Raw genomic sequence first — 21,623 nt, 5'->3', positions numbered from 1 at the left:
GATAAAAGCTGATATTTTCACTGGGACAGTTATTTGCATCTGACCAGGAAAGTCATAGTTGCAAATTAAGAATTCAAAAAAAAAAAAAAAAAAAAAAAAAAAAGAGAAAATGCAGTATTCTTCATTTGATATAAATTGTAATTGCTTACCTGTTTGTATACTCTATGTATTTTATGAAGAACATTTTGCAGCAGAAACAGTAATTTATTAAATATGTATTTAGCCAGCAAAGGAGAAGATAACTATTAAATGATGTTTCCAGAACACCAGCTTTCAGATTTTCTTGCTCTAGCAAAACTACTGCTCATTTACATAGGCTATACGAACAGAATCTGAATGCCTTATACTTTGCCACCATAAGGTCAGGGAGGACAGATTTGCTTTCTGTTTATTGATAGGGGAGAATTTGTAACAAATACAATTTAACAGTAGAATCAACAGTGAACACAATCAGTTACTCTAAGGTTTTATTAGCACTAATGATTTTTTATATGAAAGTAATTCTGGCATTGTAGTACTCTACATTTACAGACTAAAAAAATCATTATGGTTTTTAATTTAAAAAAAAAAGTCTATGAGGGAGCTTGTTTATATCTTCCCTTTTACACTAAGTAGAAATAAGGAGGAAAAGAATGTTGCACATGTGTAAACTATGTTTTTAGAAGAACAATGGCCTAGCATGTAGAAATTTTAATGGTGACACTGTATGAACACCATCCTATTCCCAAATTATGTTCTGTTTGAAGAACTTTAGTATCCAGGTCTCCTCCAGAGAGATCAGTAAGATTACAACTGCAGTTATAAAACACTGGGACAGGGGTTGTGGTATCTGAATATTGCAAAGAAGATGCTGCTTTAATGGATTAGTAGATACTTAAATTATATTAAAAATATATAAATTTGGAGAATAAGGATTCACTAAGAACAAGATAACTTTCCCTGGGAAAAATAAGCGGACTTATAAAACCCAGGGAAAATCTCATGGAACTCACTTTCAAGTCTCTGTTTAGTACTGTTTATGACTTTATAATTATTTCCATAGCAACTGTGATGTAACAAACACAAGAGTCAGATTCAACAGTGAATAAGCCACAAGTGCAAATGAATTCTTAAAACACACAGCATTTAGATACACATAAACGCCTTTTAAAAAATGGGAAAACTGCAGCAAATATCCTGTGTGCTATTTAAGACTCCTAACTACAATATTTTTCAAAAGCATTCAGAGGTCCCAGAAGCATTCAGTGGTCCATATCTTAGAAGTAAAGGTGCTCAAATTTCTTTTATTGGGCCACGCTTACAAAACCACAGAAAGATTCTATAAAGCTTTCAACACAAATCTGAAAAATGTACAAGTCAGGAGAGTAAAAAAAAAATAAAAATCTTTTTATCTCTGAGTAAGATTTGCTTGGTTTTGCTGTGGATGGTTTGTCCTACCCTCACTGCCCGTCTTTTTCATGTTGCCCTGTTAAAGATTTGAACATTAGGTGGGCTGTGAAACTTGAAAGGACTTTGAAGAACATTTCCAGTTGAGAATTGCTCAGATTTGAAAGACCCACCTAAAAATTCTGTCTGACTGAAACTTTCAGTTTGAAATTCCACAGAAAAAAAGACAAAACCAAAAACACAACAATAGAAAAACTCCACATGAGATCTGATGTAACTTTTATCAGTAGTTAACAGCATAATGAAGCAAATCTAATTAAAGCTCAACAGTTCAATTTTCATCTTGGTCTTCTAGAGTCTGGTAGAATACAGAAAACAAAGTAATAAATCATTGAGGAGGCTGATATAAGAAAAAATTTCAAAGAATGCTATTCAGTAAAGACAACGCTTCTCTTTTTGCTTCAGGAATTTTTTAAAAAGAGCTGTCTTCATGGAAAAAAGTCTTGCATTTACTGTATACATCAATTATGTAGTTTTGCCATAATTCTCAAGCACAATTACTTGAAGACCATTAAAAAGACAATCTTGGAACATTTTCTTGACAAATTCTGTAAAGCTGAGGAAGTTGGATTCACACTTCTATCTGGAAATTAATATATTTTATGTTCTGTTTGGTTGTGGAACTTACTGATGCCAGCATAGCAAGCTGACACGCATTCTACTCTTCATGGGACAGGGTGCCTAAGGTGAATCTGAAACTCATGGAAAGACTTATAACTCATTAAGCTTATTCCCTGAAGCATTGTTAGGACCAGATCCTCAAGAAAATTTAGGCATTTATTTCATCTTGGAGGATCCAGATCCTGGCCACTTAAATATTTCCAGGGACCTAAAGATAAATAGGCTTCTAAGTTTCCGTAAGGATCTGGGCCTATGTGGGCCTAAGTGACATCAGATTACTTACGAAAAATTTACCACAGGAAACCAGTGGTACTATGGGCATTCTTTAAAAAAGAAGAAAAGTTCAAGAAAAGGCAAAGGAGATGCTGCAGCGGTATTTACACTAGGTAGATTTGGGCTTTTAAATTTAGTGTCTTGTAATAGGACTGTAGGCTTCCTATGCAATCTGCTGGTAGAAGCGGTAAACTCTAAAGGGCAATTCATAGCAACAATACTGCATAGCACTTAGCCTTCTCATGTACAAATCTTTCTGTAGCCAAATCTTATTTGCAAAAACTGTCACTGTATGTGCAGCCCACTTGCCTTCCCACATGCTATACTTTCAGAGTACTACTTCTGTTTCCTAAAAGCCCAGAGGTTATTTACTGATTTACATCTTCTCTTCCTTTCACTGCCTTGTTACAGTGAGAGTGGTATATGACTCTGAAAAGGAAACAGTGAAAATAATTTTACTTACAGAAAACTATCAAATGCATGAAGCTATGAAAATGGTAAAATATCACAGGAGAGTTGTAGGTAGCTGGTAAGTTGTAAGGCAAGCAATTTACAGGCAAGGTTGCAATGGACTTGTTAGTTGAAAACATGATAATTAAGGGTCTCTTCCCCTGTGGAAGATCCCCATGGAATCTTCCCAAGATTCCATGTTGCTGAGAGTTTACTATGGAGCACAGAAATATTGCTATGACAAATTGCTATGACAAGTACAAAAATAGTTTTTGTAAAGATACCTACCTATCACCTTATTCTTTTTCCCATTTTTTATTGGTGTGCACAGCAAACTCTTTATGTGTTGATTTACATTTTCTGCATTGTCATTCTGTTAAATAAACAACAAAAAAATACAGTTACAATTTTTACGACTAATGCTTAGGTGCCTGAAATGAAAATGATGTAGAGCTGGGGCCTACAGCTATTCTTGGTTCACATTCTCCTTCAAAAAGCAGCCATGCCTTCAAAGAGTTTGCACATCTTTGGCTGGATGGTATAATAAACATTACATCTGATACAAGATTTAGTGAATAATAATAAAACAGGTAAAGATGATAATCACCAGTGTTTCCAGTGACTTGTGTAATTGTGCTAAAAATGCGTTAATTTTGTAATAGGGTCTTTCATTTTGCTTCCATAAAAATGACAATTTTGCACCAAGACAAAGTGTTTGACTTGGTGCAGCTGAAAAGAGATCAGCTGGGCTTTAGGACACCTTTCTATTCTCATCAGGTGAAGAGCTGTGAGAGTAACTGACTTCTTCCATTTCCAGCATATCCCTTTCACTTACAGTATGGCCACATAAAGAACAGATGCCATAAAACAGAAGTAGCTACCTGGCATTAAGCTAATTGTGCATTTTGTGACCCTTAAATTTTTGTAAACCCTTTTGCTTCATTTGAGATACCTTGATTAACCCAGCGATGTAATGAAAGATCTGGAGGTGGAGACTAAGTTATGATCAGTTTTCTGACTAGGACCAGTTTTCTGACTAGGTCAACATACTAAAGTCTTCCTAAGATCTTTTATCATTGCTAAGTTGGATGTATTTTTTGCTATCATGCCCCAAGATAAGGACACTGACTTCATCTAGGAAGTGAGCGGGTGAAAGGGTGGAACAAAATGACAATACACCTATATTGAATATCTGGTGAGCAAATGACCTAGATTTGTTCTGTCGCTCTTGGTCCTGGAATAATATGGCAGTTGCTGAGAAGTAAATGAAGGCCAATCTCTAATTGCATGTGACACAAAAAATATGTATGCACTAATATTTCAGATCAAAAGTGCTCTGGGGGTGGATTGTTTGGTCGGCTGTGTTTTTTTTTTTTTTTTTTTTTTTTTTTTTTTTTTTTTTCCTCTGCTTGCTTGCTTTTACTGCTGTTGCTTTGTCATTTTGTCCTGTGCAAGGGATTGAAGATTTTCTCTGCAGGCTAATGCACAAACACTATAATGCTTATAAATGGCAATAGGAAGTATGATTCTTTGAAGAAAAGATGAAAGGATGATATCATGACAGATACTTTACATGACTCCAGGAACTTAATATTTAGTAGCCCATTATCAACAGGATAGATGGAACAACTCAAGAATAGGATTTGCTGGTTTCTGAACTGCAGGCTGAAAAGATGTACCTGCGAAATGAGCTGTAAAAAAGGCTAGGAATCAGCATCTCTCCCTACTAGACCTCTCCAGCAGGGGCAGTTGAGAACCAATAAGTCAAGTTTGCATGAAAATTGGTTTACGGCTACCTTAAGTACGGCTACCTGCTGTTTCATGGTAAATTTCAGATGCACTGAATCTCAAGCTTGTCTGGATTGGACAAGACCACAGTGTACAGTGTATAAAAATATACTTGTCCCAGTATTAATGAAAAAGAAGGAGACTAAACAAGCATAGGCATAAATGGTTTTAAGGAGTGTTGTAGATATTTGAACTTTGTCTCTACTCCTGTAACTTTGTTGGTTCAGGAAAAAAACACATAGGCATAGCTGTCTTATAGATAGTGTGTACCTGAGGCAGGCAATATCAGAGCTCTCCTGTGAAGAAACCCATGCTGTTTTTCTGCCTCACGTCACTACATTGGTAGCTGAGGCTGCCAATGCATTTAGAAAGCACAAAGTTCTTTTCATAAAGCAAGTAAGCATGCTGTTGAACGTTCTCCAAAGAAAGAGGCAAGCTTGGGTTTTTAGGTTACTAGGTACGCCTGGGATTTCCCTCATACCAGGGTTTGTCAGCTTTCAAAAGATTTTGCCTCCACCCAGCCTTGAGACTGCTCCTATATAGAGGTAGAGATGCAGGCACTGTGACTGTGTTGAAAAACATTATCCAAAATTCCTTCTAGCAGAACAGTTGTTTTCTTGTATCAGTTTTTTTTCACATGCATAAGGTGTAAATCATCTAGATTCCAGGGAAAAACCTGTAAGAAGTTTAACCCTACTGACCAAGTGAAAGGCTTGTTTCAGAGTCATTTAGAATGACTCCAAAGGTATTCCTTTTATGTATTTTAAAATGTCTTCAAAATAGTCACTTATTTCTGTATTGATCTAATGCAGGATATCCACCTGATTCTGTTTTAACTTCCATTCCTGCAGTTAAAATAGCTTAGGGCCCTATACCGTGAGGTGGTGAGCACTCAGTTCCTGTGTTGTTATGTCCTCCACAGAATCCCCCTCAAAACATCAGTAAAACCTTGCACAGCGGAAAAGGGAAGAAACACAGCTCCCCACCATGATGCTGCTCCTCCTTTCCTCTTCCCGGAACAATGACAGTCAACACTACTTTCTGAACTTTGGTTGTGTGACGCAAAACAGAGTTTGATAAAACCCTGCTGATCATGACAAATCTTATCCCTCCTCTTACTCTCTCCCTGAACCCATCTGGCTAACAGGCCTAACTATATTAAGAAGAGTTTTTTTCAAGTTTCTGCACTGAGAGGAAAACACAGAATTACATTTTTGTATTACGTTGATGACTTTGAACGCAATCTGATTGTAATCTGAGTTTTGCAAAGTGACCTTCCCTCCTAGCTCTCCAGTATCTGTGTTCAGTAGTGCACCGTATCACAAGCTCACACCTGATGAAGTGTGAAGCAAAAACTTCACAGAAAAGTGAAATTGTTCCTTCTCAAAAGCAGCAAAGAACTTGCATACGTATCATTAATCTTTGCCAGAACGAGAAGGGAAAGGAGGGAATGAAATGGAAGGAACTTTTGAGAGCTTCTCAACAATCACAGTAAACTACAGAGAATTGCTGTGAAAACCTCCAGCTATTCTTCACTTAAATGCTTTCCAGAGAATACACTGCAAGCTCTCCACATCACAGTTTCTATTGACAAATGAATGCTAACCTTTTTAAATAATGGCTACAGGAATACTCTGCTCACTGTCTGAGTATTGTACCATTTCTTCACTGATAAAGAATTTTATAAAGCAAACATTGTACGTTCCTTTGTATTTGTGGAATTCTAACTGTGGCCATCAAATTAAAAAAAAATACTGAGGGGAAAGCAAGTAAGATTTGAAAGGTAGAAAAAAGTCATTTCTGAATTTCAAATGTAAGCTTATTTTACTTACTGTCCAGGGAAATCTTCTATCTTTGCAGACATCTGGGATGTTGAGAGGCTCCATAGTATTCTTGACATACTGAGCATACATATAATTGATTTTGTTTGTATCATAGTCCCTAGGGATAAAATATTATTTTTATCTGCTTAGTATGACAACAGGCTACTTCATTATGCAAAGCAGGTAACTGTAAATATCTTTCATGGATAAGGCCAAGAAAGATATAACCAGCAGCTATATTATGGAAATGAGTTCAAATTTTGTACCCTAATCCAGCTGCCTTCACAAAATGTCAGATTGGATTAATTTATACACTACACCACTTCTTTAACATTCTAAAATGTTAACACCAAATATCAAATTTAAGAAATAAACAAATCATTTCAGTTGATGCAGATGAAGGATAAAGAATGAGCAGCCAAGTTTAATTGAAATAAACAACTCCAAAAACAAACTATTCACAAATCTCACGCACTTGAAAAATCAATAATAGATTAAATTCACATATTCTTTAGACTGGGTACAGCTGGTAACATTTGTGAATTTCCTACTCCTAAGTTTATTTCAGATTTGTTCTAAAGGTAAAAGAACAATCATTTGCATGGGGATTCTGTTCCTGAAATAGAGGTGTTTTTTTCCCAAACTGGGGCAGAAAATACCTTCAATCATTTCCTTTGTAAAGCCACAATGTATTAAGGAATTTTAATTCTATTGGCCCCTTTGCTGGCATTGGAGAAGGGCATATGTCCTAGTAATGCACCTATTCCCAACAAGCTCCTGAATTTTCCTCTGACATTTGACTTGACTTTAGCTATTCTTCTGATGTGTGTGTATATCCAAAGGATGTTCACCATGCTTGAGGAAAAGAATTATTCTCTCATTATTTCACCAACTTGGCTATACAAGGCAATACCCTATAATTCTGAAAAACAGTCTGATCTGGGTTTAATTCAGGTTTAATTGTGATTACATAATAAGCCTGAAATTATATACTGTAACATAATACTTTCCATCTAATCCATGTCATTGTTTTTTTGTCTGCCTGAAATTGTGACCTTAAAACAATGCAGAAGTTCTAACTCCAATTGCTGACTCGTAGTAAAGTCCTTGGTGTATAACTATGCTGTCCCATGAACAAAATTCAGATATGCAGCTAAGGTTCCAACATTCCCTATCAGTTATGAGAAATAATTCGCTGATGGCCCATGCAAGCAGTAAATTACATTTTGAGTGCCTTAACCCTTAACTAGTAACCAAGAGTAGGATAATGAATAGGAAGGTAAAATCTGTCTCTGCCATTCCCACAGTATAGAAGAGGAAGTAAAAAGTTATTCTGTGATCTTAGTACCATTTTGTACCTCTGAACTTTCTGACTGTATGTTGTCTAAAATCCTACTATATGTCAACAGTTTTTATTTGCTTAAGCCACACATTTATTTGCTTAAGCCACACATTTTCAAGTTCATTTTCAAATATATGTAATTAAGAAATGTTCATTGAAAAAAAAAGATCGAAGAGGTATAGAAATTTCCATTTTTCTGTCCTGACACTACATTTGTCATAGTGTGTTTTAGATACAAGTCTGTCTCACTCTTTTGACACTACTTGAAACAATTTCTTGTGATGACAGAAAGGTAATGAAGAAAGTAATTTTCAAAACTTAAATACAAAGGTTCAGAGTAAATTTGGAAACTATGTAATCTGAGTATTTTAATACAATTATTTCTACTTCTTTCCATCCTTCCCATTTGAAATTCTTAGTGGTTTCTTGAAGAAGACCTAAAAATCTAACTGTCAGTCACTATTCTTGCTTTGTTAGTCATGTTCTTTGATCCACCTATTCTTATAAAATTAGAATAATGCTTATCTTTTTTTATAAAGTACTTTATTATTTTTTTTTATTAAAATCATATGGTTATACACTGTTTGGTATCTACTGACATGGATATGTCAACTCTACAGTCACCTACATAGATTTCTTACAGACCAGTTCTAGAGCAGCCCATGAAATTAGATTTTTACTTGTGTTTTGCACATTTCCAAAGCTTAACCTTGAGATGCAACAATGTACTTCAACCTGACAAACTGAACAGAACAGGTGTTGTTCTCCTATTCTGCTCAGAGTGATCTTTTTAAGGCAATTTGTCTATGTACGTTTCAGGGCAAAACCCGCTCCATAGCTGAAATACATGGTACCCAGTGGAAAGGTGTGGTACCATGTCTTTATTATGAAAAACAATATTAAAAGCATAATTTCTTCAACACTCTCCTGTGATTAAAAACAAACAAACAAACAAACAAAAACTTAAATTCATTGTTTTACCTCTTCAGATTTTCAGCTGAATCCTCTAATTCTTCAGATTCCATGTGAAATACACTAGAAAATGAATCCTGGAACACCAAGAGGATATTTTAATATATCAGTGTGGTTATAATAAGTTTGAGTAGTAGTATTCATTTGAAAAGCTTATGCTTGTGGCAATTATCAACACCTATTCTGTAATAAAGACAAGTATAATATTGTTTAACTTCATTTCACATCTAGCAGCAATGGTACAGAATCCTATGACATAATTATCTTCTTTAAATGTCACTGAAGTGTCTTGAATCTCTACTGATCATTCTGAGAAGAAATGCCAGTATTTATAAACTGTGCCAGATTTACCTGTTAGCACAGAACTTTCATGTTTTAACATTCATCCAATTCCAGACCAGGAGTGTATAATAATTGCTTTGCTTGGGGAGGTGAAGACATCAAAGCCTTTTAAACACGTTGACAGATCTCTGTATTTCTTTTCACATAAGTTTTTTTATACTTGAGAAGCCTAAACAGAGAGAAATTAGATTCTCTCTGTACTAAGCATTCAAACTACAGACTGGAAACTAGGTGCTAGAGTTTGGCTGACTTGCAGGGACTGCATGAATATCTGAATACATACATTACGTAAATTCGTCTTCCACATTCCTGTGCAAGAATGACTCTTAAATACAGGGAAACATTATTGCAACATAACATCCTGCTCCTTGTTCTGCAGCCTATTTTCAATACAAAGGAAATAAAATTGGGCAGATAAGAAAGGAGTTTGTGCTTTGCTTCAGTGAGCCAGGATCTTGGAAGAGGCCACGATTCTCTTCAGATGCCTTGCTTAGATACTCCCTGATGAGATATACTCAAGAAATAAATAGTACAGTCAAAACTGATTCTGCACATCAGTAAAAGCCATGTTGTTTTTCACCCACTGTTTTCTTTTTTTGGTTTACATCAGTAGCCAATAAAACGAGTTATAAAAGAGTTCTACATTCAAGATCTATGCCACTGGAGAGAGCTTAGAGCCATAGCTTCCAATAGGTAATGCAAAATGACTGCATAAAGTGGCAGCCTGGCCTACACAAAGACCTAATCCTCTGAAATCAACACCTGCCCTGACTGGATGCCATAAAATCAAGGGCAGGGGAGGAAGCAGGTTTGAAATGCTACTGAATCAGAATGGAGGGAAGCCAATACCACTCCCAGGGACTTCCCAGCACTTCTGCCTTTTAACAAAGAAAACGTACTCACAGTACAATCTTCATCCACTATGAAGATGGTACACCTCTGCACCTGCATGAACGATATTATAGTGGCAGCTATCTTCTTCAGAATTACTTCCAAAGACTGTTGCTCTTCAAAAATCAGGCTGGCAAGATCAAGAAGGACCTGGAAAAAAAGTGAAAATTTGACTGATGGTGATGTAAGCAATAATTGCAGTTCCTACTCTTTGACTCTTCTCCTCTACCCTGAATCAAGGAAATCAACATGTGCCTGTGACAAAAATTAAGCTTTGACTGTCATACAGACTGCAAGGCAACAGGAATTATTAGCCAGTTTGGTGGAGAAAACAGATAGCCTAGTTAGCTGTCTGTTTCCGGTCAGATCAACATTAACAGATGATCAAATGAAATTTAAGAAGTCCAGACAGCACGCAGTAATTTGCCCTTAGGAAACCTAATAGTTTCCTATGGCTCATGTGTGCATTGTAAAAACATCAACCATGATATTTAAATTACTTAAGACTTTTGAGCACAACTATTATCTTTTGTACTTCAATCAGAGCTTAATGAACTCATTTGGTGTAAACATCATTTAGGTACAGGCTGCCATATTTCAAAGCTGCTGCTGAAGGACTTAGCTACTTAGATGTGGTCAAATTATATTCCCTTTTCCCCACAGGAAGCATGGAACCAATTTGAAAAGATTACCCAAATTTGTACCAATTTACAGACACCAATAATCACTTGGAAACTCAGACCTACCAGAACGCTATTAAAACAACTGCTGCCTAGTTGTTTTTCCAAAAACTTTTCGTATCATGTAGGGCAGAGATATCCACCCATAAAGGCTATAGCATTAATAACCCATCAGTTACATAGATGGCTACAGAATAAAATCACATTCCTCTAGGAAATTTAGTTTCCTGTCTGATCATTATGGAAAATATTGTTAGTGACTATTTATAGTTGTAGGAGACTAAAAGAGCAATCTGTATAACCTCTGTCATGCTGTAGGGATAATTCTACGTGAAATTTCTGGAGTATACGTGCCTCTGGCTGTGTAATACACACAGTAAGCCACAGGATAACTTCAGGCAATATCAAGTATATTGACATGGGATGAATTTTGGACATGTAGATTTACTGTTTCCCCCACACAGTCCACTTTTCACAGCCCAAGTTGAAACATGCCAAGCTACTTCTCAGTGCAGTTAGAGCTCCACCAGAGTTCCACAGTATTAGAGTATTTAAAATTTGCCAAGGAATTGCTACCATATCGGAAATAACAGGAAAATGTGCAGATTTTAGCTGGCCCTCATAATTTTTGTATTCTTGGGACAAACCTGTAGATCATACCTGATTACGCCTGTTTTCAAGCAAAGATGTTTCATACAATTGAGCATTATGAAGAACAATTCCACAAAATGCCAAATATGCAGCAAAATCCTGAAGACAAATAAACATAAGCATCTGATGAAGATAATGTCTCACAGCATTTTAACTCTATTCAAAGATAAGCTCCTACATTTTTTTTCACTTTGAAATATTAATTGATATTTAAAACTATTTTTGGCATTCACATTCCTTTTTTTTTTCCCCTCCAGTTACTCATAATTTATTTCCTCAAGAATCTCTTCTCCCTTTTTAAACTAACTGTCTTTCCAGTTTATCCTAGTACAAGTAGGATTGGCGTAAGAAGCAGCACAGAAGAATCAACTCATCTTGCAATAATGCAGATTTTACCCAGAAAAACTTGGTGCAGACAATCAGCCTCTGTTATGTTGGGAAGTGGAAATAAAATTCTGCTAACATAGCGAAACCACATTTTTTTTCCCTGTTTGAATGGGATTGCTTCTTATATCCTGCAAATACTCAGTATGCATTTTGTTTTAAAGGGGAAAATTTTCAAAGGGGAACATTAAATCCTGATATTTATTTATTTATTTTATTTTTACTACTGAAAATTCAGTCAGCTTCTTCAGCCTTTGTGCAGCCTCTTTTACTATACAAATCTAAATGTGAAGTATGGAAATGCCTGGAAAGCAACCACATTGTTAGATCTAGGAATCAAGGTGCTGTCTACTCTACCAATTATCTCATGTATTATTTATAATTTATACATGTCCTTTTCTCTTCCTCTAATTGCTGTATTAAGAAGTGATGCAATATTTAAAAAATAATCACTATGTAAATTTAATATTCAAAAAATGTATTGTCAGAGATGCCAAGAGAGCTATAATCACTTCATAAAAATTATGTCTATTTTAAGCTATGGAACTGTCCTACAGTGCATTTCTGTAGAGTAAACCTGTATTTGACATGTATGAAAAATACCAGTCTGAAAAAATAAATTAAACTATATCACATCCACATTTCTCATGGCTCTATAAGGAAAGAATTTTGCAATATTACCAGGAATTGTTACTTTTTCAATGGTTAATTTTTAGTAACTTTAAGATGTCTGAGCAGTGTGAAAAGCAATAGCATATCTACCCCCTGATCCCCTATGAAAACAGAACAGACAGAAATGTCCAGCTTATATACCTTTTCATCTTGTTCAGTGAAAGTCCCACCAGTTCCTGATTTCTTATTGATTGCTTGAGCCACACCAACAACCTAGTGCATTCAAAAGGGAATAATTAGATCATTTTTCAGGAATCTGTCATTGGACTTTATTCCCAGACATAGGAAAAAATAAATGATCATCTTACAGGTAAAGAAGCTAAGACAAGGGTAAAAAATCATTCACAGGACATCTGTGACAGACCTAAGAAGCAAAACTATATGCCTTGAACAACATTAAAGACTTTTCCTTGGGTAGTTCTTTCTGCTTCTGGCACATGGCTTAAATCCTTAGATTTCAAATACACTACGTATTAGGAACAGCAGCTAACTGGCTTCATAAATTAAGGCTACTCACATAAATCAGGGCATAGATAGTAACCAGCAGTATTTACATGAACTATAAAAAGATCTGCTACGTTTTATGAAATAATTATAAAGACATTGACTGACCAGCTCTATTTACTTGCTTGTTGGCTTGTCTGATTTGGATTTGAGTGTAAAAAAAAAAAAAAAAAAATCTGGCAAGATTATGCATCTAGTTTTATTCTTATGAAGTCCTGCCTAGATTGTGTTAAGTTTTGAGATGATGCTTTTTTTTAGTGTAGAAATAATCTGTGATAAAATTTGATTTCAGTTTTCTGGACATAATTACATGACTTGGGAGATTAAAATATAATTTCTTACAGAACAGAAAATAGTCCTATAGAGGTGATTGAGCTACTGGTGCTTTTGCAACTTTCTACACAGAAAAGACTTAGCCAGGAAATGTGATTTTGCAATAAAAGATGTTGGTTTAGATTTAAACGAAATGTAAAATGAATGCAAGCGTACAACACAGCTGAAGAATGATGCTTTTGTTAGTGAACTCTTTGTGGAGTTCAATTCTGCATGCTGGTGAGAGCCTCCCAGCAAACCAATCTGCCTGGCAGACAGCAAAACTACTTATAAAGATAAAAGTGAAATTCAGATTTTTGCTTTGTATTGATTTGTTTCTAACGTAGGCTCCAACTCTGCTATTATGGGAGAAATGAAACTGTATGGCTGCTTTGGACTTGCTCTTGCATAGTCAACATAGATGTCTTAGTGGTAATTTGGGTCTGTTTTTCAGAGCCCAAGGGAAACAAGTGAATTTCAAGAGACTTTCATGTGAGTCTGTATGAAGAGAGAGCATTTAGTCAAAAAAAATCTCTAGATTTCTCTAGATTCCTTACTGCAGTTATTAAATCTGCTGGCAGTGACCATTCTGTCCTGTAAACTGAACTTTTTCCTGGATCTTGCACTTACCCTTTTACTTCCATATATGTACCCTTCTGAATCACGTTAGCCATGCCACTTCACAGAACACTAAAATTGGAAGGCACTCAGAAGTGAAACAGAGGATTAGCACCAGAGCAAGAGTCAGGAGATGTAGGCTGGAAACTGGGAGGAGCTAGAAGTCACTCACTAAAACCCTGCACTTCAATACAATTAACATGGTTACATCTATTTAAATGTCTGGGTCTCCTCTTCTGCTAAGGCCAGTAAATCTACAGCGTACTAAACTCTGAGGCAAGAATTTGCTAGAACAGATGAAGCCGAGTACAATAACATGAATGGGTACATGGTAATAAGGCATAAAGTACATGCAAAGCTTTTGATTATTTTCAGACATTTTTGTCAGATCTAAAGTAAATGATTGACAAAACAAAAGAATTTGCTTTGTTTGAAATCTAAGTAGTATAAGACCATTGCATGTTGTTAATGACAGTATTTTTTCATCTTACTTCTTTTGATAAACAATATCAGAAGAAAACTGTGTGGTGTGCATGTTTAAAAAAACTGTACTTGGCTGTTAATCATTTCAATGTGTAACTGCTGAACTGAAGGAGGGGGTACAGTTATGTTTTTGTAATGGAAAAGACAACAATTCACCATCTCACACCAGCATTCCCAAAATACTGATGTTACAAGGTCAGTGTTCTGCAGCATGAATCAGTGCCAACTGTGGGCTCAAGAAATGTCCATCTGAAATAAAGCTCAGCTGTCAGATCCATTCCATACAACCCAGTTCTTCCCACAGTTAACTTCTCCCTGACTTCAGGGAAAACTTCTTACCCAGTGAACATTCTCACTATAATAACGATGTACCTGCCATATATACTTCTAAAGCAGACTTTGAATAGTAAGCAAATACTTTAATAAGTGTATATGCTTTCACGTTAACCTGCATGTGAAGAGACTAATGGTTAGACCTTTTCCCACACCCCTGTCTTTTTGGGGGTTCTCTTTTTTTTTTTTTTTTTTTAAAAAAAAATCCAGCTTTGGTCCAGCATGGAGCATGGGCAAAGACAGTTATGATGAGTTCAGAGGCATCATTACAGAGTTTAAGGCATCAAGAGGTGAGTACTTTCATTGTGCATAAACACCTCACCCAATGAAAGGGAGGCCTGTGGTGCTTAAAAAAAGCTAAAAAACAGTATAAGTAAAAAAAGTATAACCAAAAAGCAAAAAGACTATTTAGCCCTGCAGGTTGCTCATACATTAAAAAAAGGCATGTGCTTTGATGGAAATGGTCATTTTTGTATATTTGTTAAGGTCTTCAAATAAAAGCTTTTAATAGATGGGGAAAGGAGTAATGAGGAGAGTAAACCTGGTAAAAAAAATCCTGCTTGTCTTGATGATGATAAAAATTTTATGCAGATGACAAACTGCATAAAACACTTTTTGTAAAAAAAAAAAAAAAAAAAAGTTGACAAAATATTTTTCTGTTGTTCAGTGACATCCTAAGTTTTTAAAGAGACTTTGTAGTATGTGTCATTTTTCATATAAAGTTACCAGTTTTAAAGATTAAGCTGGTCCAAATTCTGGCCTTATTCTGATTTATATCAGTACAAATTCAAGTGAACTTCACTAAGATGTGTATTAGTTAGACATTGGAGTCTTGCCTGCAAGCAGGTAATTAGGAGGAGATGTAAAAACTCAGGAGGATTTGTTCCTGTTACTAATGTAATTATGTTATTAGGACAAAACTAAATCATGTGAAGGCATTTTAGGCCATGGAGAACACAGGCTTGCATTTTAGTGAATCCTAACAGTGTGAAAACCAAAAATTAATTTTTTTGAAACTTGCTATAAACAAGTCTGAAAAGATGATAGGCCTGATCCCTCCATCTGGGAGTTACTCCAGCACAGATTTTGAATCAAAGGTGACTGTAACTTCTATGAGCTCAGCTATACAGAACACTTACTCAGATAACAGGTATATTAAAGTGTGAAATCTTTATGTCAATAAAGACATGTTACTTCATATCTGAAATAAAACATTCTCTGTAAATCCTGAAGAACACTGTAAAAAAAAAAAAAAATGACAGCCCACTTGAAGATTCACTGATGAATGCTCTGTTCCAGTCTAACAAAAAGGTATTAAGTTACTTAGGCACTTTATTTCATCTTTCATTACTTCTTTTACAAGTAGGCACCAAATTAACCTTCTTGAAAGCTGATTCCTGTAGCACTAAAGCAAAGATACTTTTTACTTGTCACTGTCTTGCTATGCCTACTATTATCTTGCATGCTTGTTGTTCATCCAAGGCAAAACTACTAGGCCAGAAAGGGGGGTAAAACAACCATGAAAGAGGATAACTGCTAGACAAAATCGTAAGAAAGTACTACGGACTGAGGAAAACCAAGATTAAGTGAGAGTAAACACTGCAGTAATTATTATTTGCTTATATTTAGAGACCTGTAATCTTGTGTCCTAATCCCTAAAGTAACCAGTGAGCTGTCAAGTGCTACAAACTGATGAGCTTTACTCCCAGTCTGACTAGGTTGATGTTGTATAAACTAGTCTTGCAGCTCCTAGCAAGAGTCTTCATCCAGGTTTGCTGTATTGGAAGTGCAAAAGGGGTGGGCAGAAGCAAACATGCTGTATGTAAAGGACCTTAGTCCTTGGTCTAGCCTTCTTTAAAGTCAGTGGAAAAAATCCTCTTGAATCAGAAACCACTTTGTCATTTTCCATTCAGATGATGTAAGACAGACATATGCCATGAACACAGAAAGCAGTTTTGATGATGGAATAGTTCTCTGTCAATCCCCCAAAAGGAGAAAAAAATAGCCACCAATTACTACGTCAGAACCCGTACCTATTTTACCACCTCATAACACAACTCTCCTAACTCTACTCTTGCTGGCAACACAGGCAATCTTCCAGTGCTGCTGCTGGTTCTGTAACCTTTCCTCTCTAGCTCTACCAGTTAACCAATTTAATAAAACCTGATCCACATTACAAGGAGAGATTTCTTCTCATTATCAGAGGATGTTATTTTCACTCTTTTCTACTGTTAGCTGCTTCCTGCCTCTAAAAGTAGCAGGCTACCTGGAGCATCCCTCAGTAGATGATGACTGAGATATGAGTTTTATCTGGATTGTTTCATGCTACATTTTTTTTTTTTTTTTTTGTACATTAGGACTCCAGGCCTATCTCTGTGAAAGCTGTTCCAGCTCTACAGGGAGCTAGTGCCTTTTTTAGTTGGTTCTGACTTCAGCTGATTTAAAAATACCATTTTGTGTCCTGAGAATTAATAAATAAATAAAAATTAATTTGCTGGCACCTGAAGAAAAATGACATTAGGCCAAAGAATGGTAACAGGGAGAGAAAAACCTCAACTTTGATTTTAAAGATAGGAACATATCCACATCAGAGGACAGACTGAGTGGTTTTAAGCTTACTTTGCTCTCCTGCTTTTGTACATCTTTGAATCAGGCTTATAAAACTATCCTATAGGGACAGACCTGTATTTATAGACTTTCATTTTTAATCAAGAAAACTTTCACATCCTCTTCTACCATTCTTGCCAACAGTAGCTTGCGTGATTCCTAGCAGTCTAACTACTATAATACATCTCAGCATTAGTTGACAATCCTCCCAAGCAGCAAATTACTGATCTCCATAATCCTGCAGCAAGACTGGTATTGGAACTGGAGGTAGTTTGTTTCAAGGTAGCTTGGCTGTACTGCAGTCGCTGTGATGTGTTGTACCTGAAGTTGGCATTGTGGGAAAAAAGAATTTAGTTGGCTAACCACAACATGCCTGGTTATGTTTTATAAAGTTCAACAGGATACTTTGAATGGCTGTTGTAAATGGAATACCACCCTGATGTATGCTGAAAAGCTTCCCAGTGAGAGGATAGGGCAAATTAAAAAACAACAAAAACACAACTGAACAATTGGAGTGATCATTGCCAGAACAGAAGATTTGCCTTGCCAATTAGTGGGAAGTTCAATTTTACATACTTTAGGCTCAGAGCCTGGGAGATAGGTTTCAGTTAATTCAACTAAAAGTTCCCACCTGAGAAAATCCTACAGATTTTAATAGGATTTAAACTAAAATAATATTTTATGGAAATTATTTTGCACAGCAGAAAGGAAATATATATATATCATTCATGTACAGCTTCTACTACAGCTATGACGACTCTTCCAGTCAGGAACCATCCCTTCTGCAGATATTCCGAGAGCTGTACTGAGCCTTGTATCAGTTCTCAATAACTCCACAAGTTGCTTTAAGCTAATGACTTCCATTCACTATTCAGTTCTGTAAGATTTTTTTTTTTTTTTCAAAATGTGTGTTTGTTTACAAATGTCTACAAAACCAGATGGAGAAATTCTGAAGGTGATAATTACTTGCAACAACTTCTGTAGTCCTTTTTCTGGGAGCTTCTGAAAAAAAACGAAGGTTTAAGGACACACCAAAAATGCTTTTTGACATATATGATGTGAACAGCCACAACCTTAGATCTTCCACCACTAGTGAAAAAACCCTGATTTCTGGATAAACACTATAGCACTAAAATGGTTAGCATTAGTAGCTACAGCTAAATCCTGTGGCCATCAATATATTTTTTTTTTTTCTTGTAAAAGAAATAGCCTTGATAGCTGTGGTATGAGCTGGCTAATATTGACTTTTCATTGGATTATTTTTTTTGTACTACTGAGGATGATAATTCACTCTGTTTTGAAGGTTTTGAGGTGTTCTCTGATACACAGAGTAGGTCTTATAGATTGATGTCTCGATAACTCTACACATTTTATATATTGATGGGAATATGTTTAACTATGTGAAATTATCTGCTGCAACAGAAGAATCACCAGAAGAGAAACTCTTTTAGGATGAAAATGGAGTCTTTGCTATGGCTTCACATTCACCTTCAGACAATTTTAAATACTGGGATAGCTTTAGATGATTCGACCTAGAACCATTTTGTTGTTTGTTTTAAGTAGAGGGCAATTCAGATTACTCAAAACCTGTCTTTCTCACTGTTTTCTTCAATAGTTATAAACAACAAATAATACAGCCTTTCATGACAGAAAGCATCACATGGCAATCTTTCCGCATATGATGGGATGGATGGAATTTGTTTAGTTATTAGACATTGTACAGCACTGATTTACAGGTATCAGAATTTTGTTCAAAGCCCCTAAAGCTGTATACAAAGCTCGGTCAGTTTGTATTTGCAGTCTTTCATGGGAAAATGAAAACTCTTTACAAAGCTAGCACTGTACAAGTTCTATGATCTGATCTTAGATGACATAATTAGCAAAATTTTCTGGATCTGAAACGCAACGTTTCTCTGACATTTCTGTCAGCAAGAATAGGTCAAGTTTGGGACTGAAAAAGAGTCCTGCTATCAAGTGAATGTGATTCCATTTTTGGTATGCATCTGTGCAGAGGTATTCATTTTTCACTATTTTTTTTTTTCCTTTTAAGATTACTATTATTTCCTGAGTCCTTTTTATGAGCTCTTCTTTTCATCATGGAATTTCTTATTAGTAGTTATTTTGAAGTGAGATGTTGGTTTCTCACATGCCTCATGGAAATACAGGAAAATGTGAAAAACACCTACTGGAAAAATCTCCGTACTTCAGCTGGCCCAGAGGATTTAATAATCAGCATGAGATTTTCTTAATCTCAATTACTTACTCTTTTGTTTTAAAAAATAGTACCAGTACTAAGTGTGAAATTAGTCTAGGAGCATAAAAATCAGACACCTGATGTAACAGGTGTGCGTCCTGGTAGAGCAGAGACTCCCGGTGCACCCAGCGCTGTTTGCTTGCCTCTATTTGCTTAATAAATCACAAAAATCCTATTTGGGACTTAATCATTTATCACATAAGCAAACATATCAAAAAGTCACAGTTGCTTCTCATTCTCAGTGTTTATTTTTGGATGTTTTCCAGAATCGACTCTGACTGCTGACATCCTGGGTTTGACTGTGACTGCTGACATCCTGGGCTAAGGAAGAATTCACTAGCCTCCATATTTCTAGAGGGACTTTGGGATTTTTTTAAATTTATTTATCACAAGGAGGAGCCCATATTATTATTCTTTTTTTTTTTTTTTTTTTTTTTTTCCCCTCCCTAAACAGAAAAAGTAGATGGTAAATTAAAGGCTGACTCCCTGACTCCAAAGTCTCTCTAGAAGCATGTCAGCAAACTGTTATGGTGAGAGGAACAAAAACCTCCTGGTACAGACTTCAAATTCAGGAAAAAGTAAGTGTTATCCTTTCCTAAAAGAGATTTTCTATTTTAGCCCCTTCAAATTATTGCATACAAGAGTGAGTGTAACAGACTCTTCAAACTTCACATTGGCTGAAGCTTTCAAAATAAACATGTCCCTGCTTCACTTCCACTTGCTGATGCACTTAGGAGTAGAAGCCTAGCTGAAGATATGGCCAATTGCAGGCTTACTCAGCCTGTAAGTCATGGTGTGTTTCACCAGCAGACTACAGCTCTTATTCTTTCCCTTACCTACCACAAAGACCCAACGAGAAGTTAGCACTTTTGTGCTTCCTGGCTAGCGAGATCTTGTACTTCATTTCTGATCCCAATTACATAGAACACAGCATTTTTTCTATTCAACAAAAAGAAAAGGGGATGGTGTGGGTGAAATTTAAAACCTTGCATCAGCCTGACATGGAGCACTGCTCCACACAGCATCTGATTTGCTCATCAGCTGGCCCCGGGCCAGCAGTGGCTGCTGCCAGCTGCAAAATGGGAAGACTTCGAAGCGGGCTTGGGACTAGGAGAGGAAGACTAGAAGCGCTGTCTGCAAGGTAGTGTCAACTCAAGTCAGTTTCAAGTTCCGTCCTTGGAAGGATTGAAAGAATATTTTAAACCAAAATTTGCAGTAGGTGAAGAAAGGAAATTCTGGCTGATCATCTGGGTCAGCTACAATAAGATTCAACAAACAAAGTCAAGAGTTTATGGAAAATGGGAAAGCAAGAAAAAGAAGGTATGATATCTTCAAAACAATCTTGGCAGCATTTGTTTTTGGAGTTTGAACTTTCTGGAAGCAAATGATAAATACTCTGAAAAAGGAAGGAATTTACAGGAGAGAAAATCGCCATCTTACCGCTCTGATGCGCTCTATAAAGAGCCCTACGCTGTGCAAGCATCCGAAGAACTGATGATGTACCTGAAGGCTACCGCTTTCAGGATCAAAAACCAAACAAAATACATACACACAAAAAAGTAATTAAGAAATCCTAACTACCCCCCTAAGTAAAACAGTGGTGCTTGCTTTTTTTTTTTTTTCCCAATCCCAGTTTTGTGCTTTGTCTTCAATGAATGTACTCTTGAACTGGTCAATGCTAGAAGACTTAAGTTTGTAATAAGAATTTTCCCTACAGCAATGGTATCAGGTAGGGTATCAGGTAGGAAGGGAGAACTTCTGTGAGACGTAGCACTGATGGGAAACACATGCAAGAGTTCACATTATTTTATATTTGAAGTAATTTGACTTTACATTACATGACTTATCAATGACTTCTCTAAATCGCATCAACACCATGTGTTTTCAATGCCTGATCTTAAGCACTTACTGTGCTTCTTAATTTATTACTTATGAACTGAGTTAATAGAATGTAAAAAAGCTTTTATACAATGATAAAAAATAATTTATGTACTCTGAAGAACATAACCTAGATAAAGACCAAGCTGAAGCACAGTAACTCTTAATTGCAATCTGAGTGTGTGCTGAGATAGACCAATAAACCCGCAGAGAACTTTAATGCTGACAGATACTAGGTACAGGAACCATGAACAGCACTTCTAGAGTTAAATTCATATATTCTACTTCTGCATCTGGGG

General features: G+C 36.1%; 1 protein-coding gene across 5 annotated transcripts in view; it reads right to left on the bottom strand.

Moving 5' to 3' along the window:
* PDE5A (phosphodiesterase 5A) overlaps nucleotides 1-21,623 on the bottom strand; it is a 131,374-nt gene that overhangs the window by 25,424 nt on the left and 84,327 nt on the right. For all 5 annotated transcript variants that reach the window (XM_035325766.1, XM_035325764.1, XM_035325763.1 and 2 more), the window contains exons 4-9: nucleotides 12,477-12,548; nucleotides 11,289-11,378; nucleotides 9,961-10,098; nucleotides 8,725-8,792; nucleotides 6,411-6,519; nucleotides 3,079-3,163 (exon numbers count right to left, since the gene is read on the bottom strand). In XM_035325766.1, coding sequence (XP_035181657.1) covers nucleotides 3,079-3,163; nucleotides 6,411-6,519; nucleotides 8,725-8,792; nucleotides 9,961-10,098; nucleotides 11,289-11,378; nucleotides 12,477-12,548 — 562 coding nt within the window. The remainder of the gene's footprint in view (nucleotides 1-3,078; nucleotides 3,164-6,410; nucleotides 6,520-8,724; nucleotides 8,793-9,960; nucleotides 10,099-11,288; nucleotides 11,379-12,476; nucleotides 12,549-21,623) is intronic.

Source organism: Oxyura jamaicensis, chromosome 4 (assembly GCF_011077185.1).
Source record: "Oxyura jamaicensis isolate SHBP4307 breed ruddy duck chromosome 4, BPBGC_Ojam_1.0, whole genome shotgun sequence".
Classification (NCBI taxonomy): domain Eukaryota; kingdom Metazoa; phylum Chordata; class Aves; order Anseriformes; family Anatidae; genus Oxyura; species Oxyura jamaicensis.
Note: the sequence above shows the minus strand (reverse complement) of the source record. Positions and strands in the feature narration are given on the sequence as shown.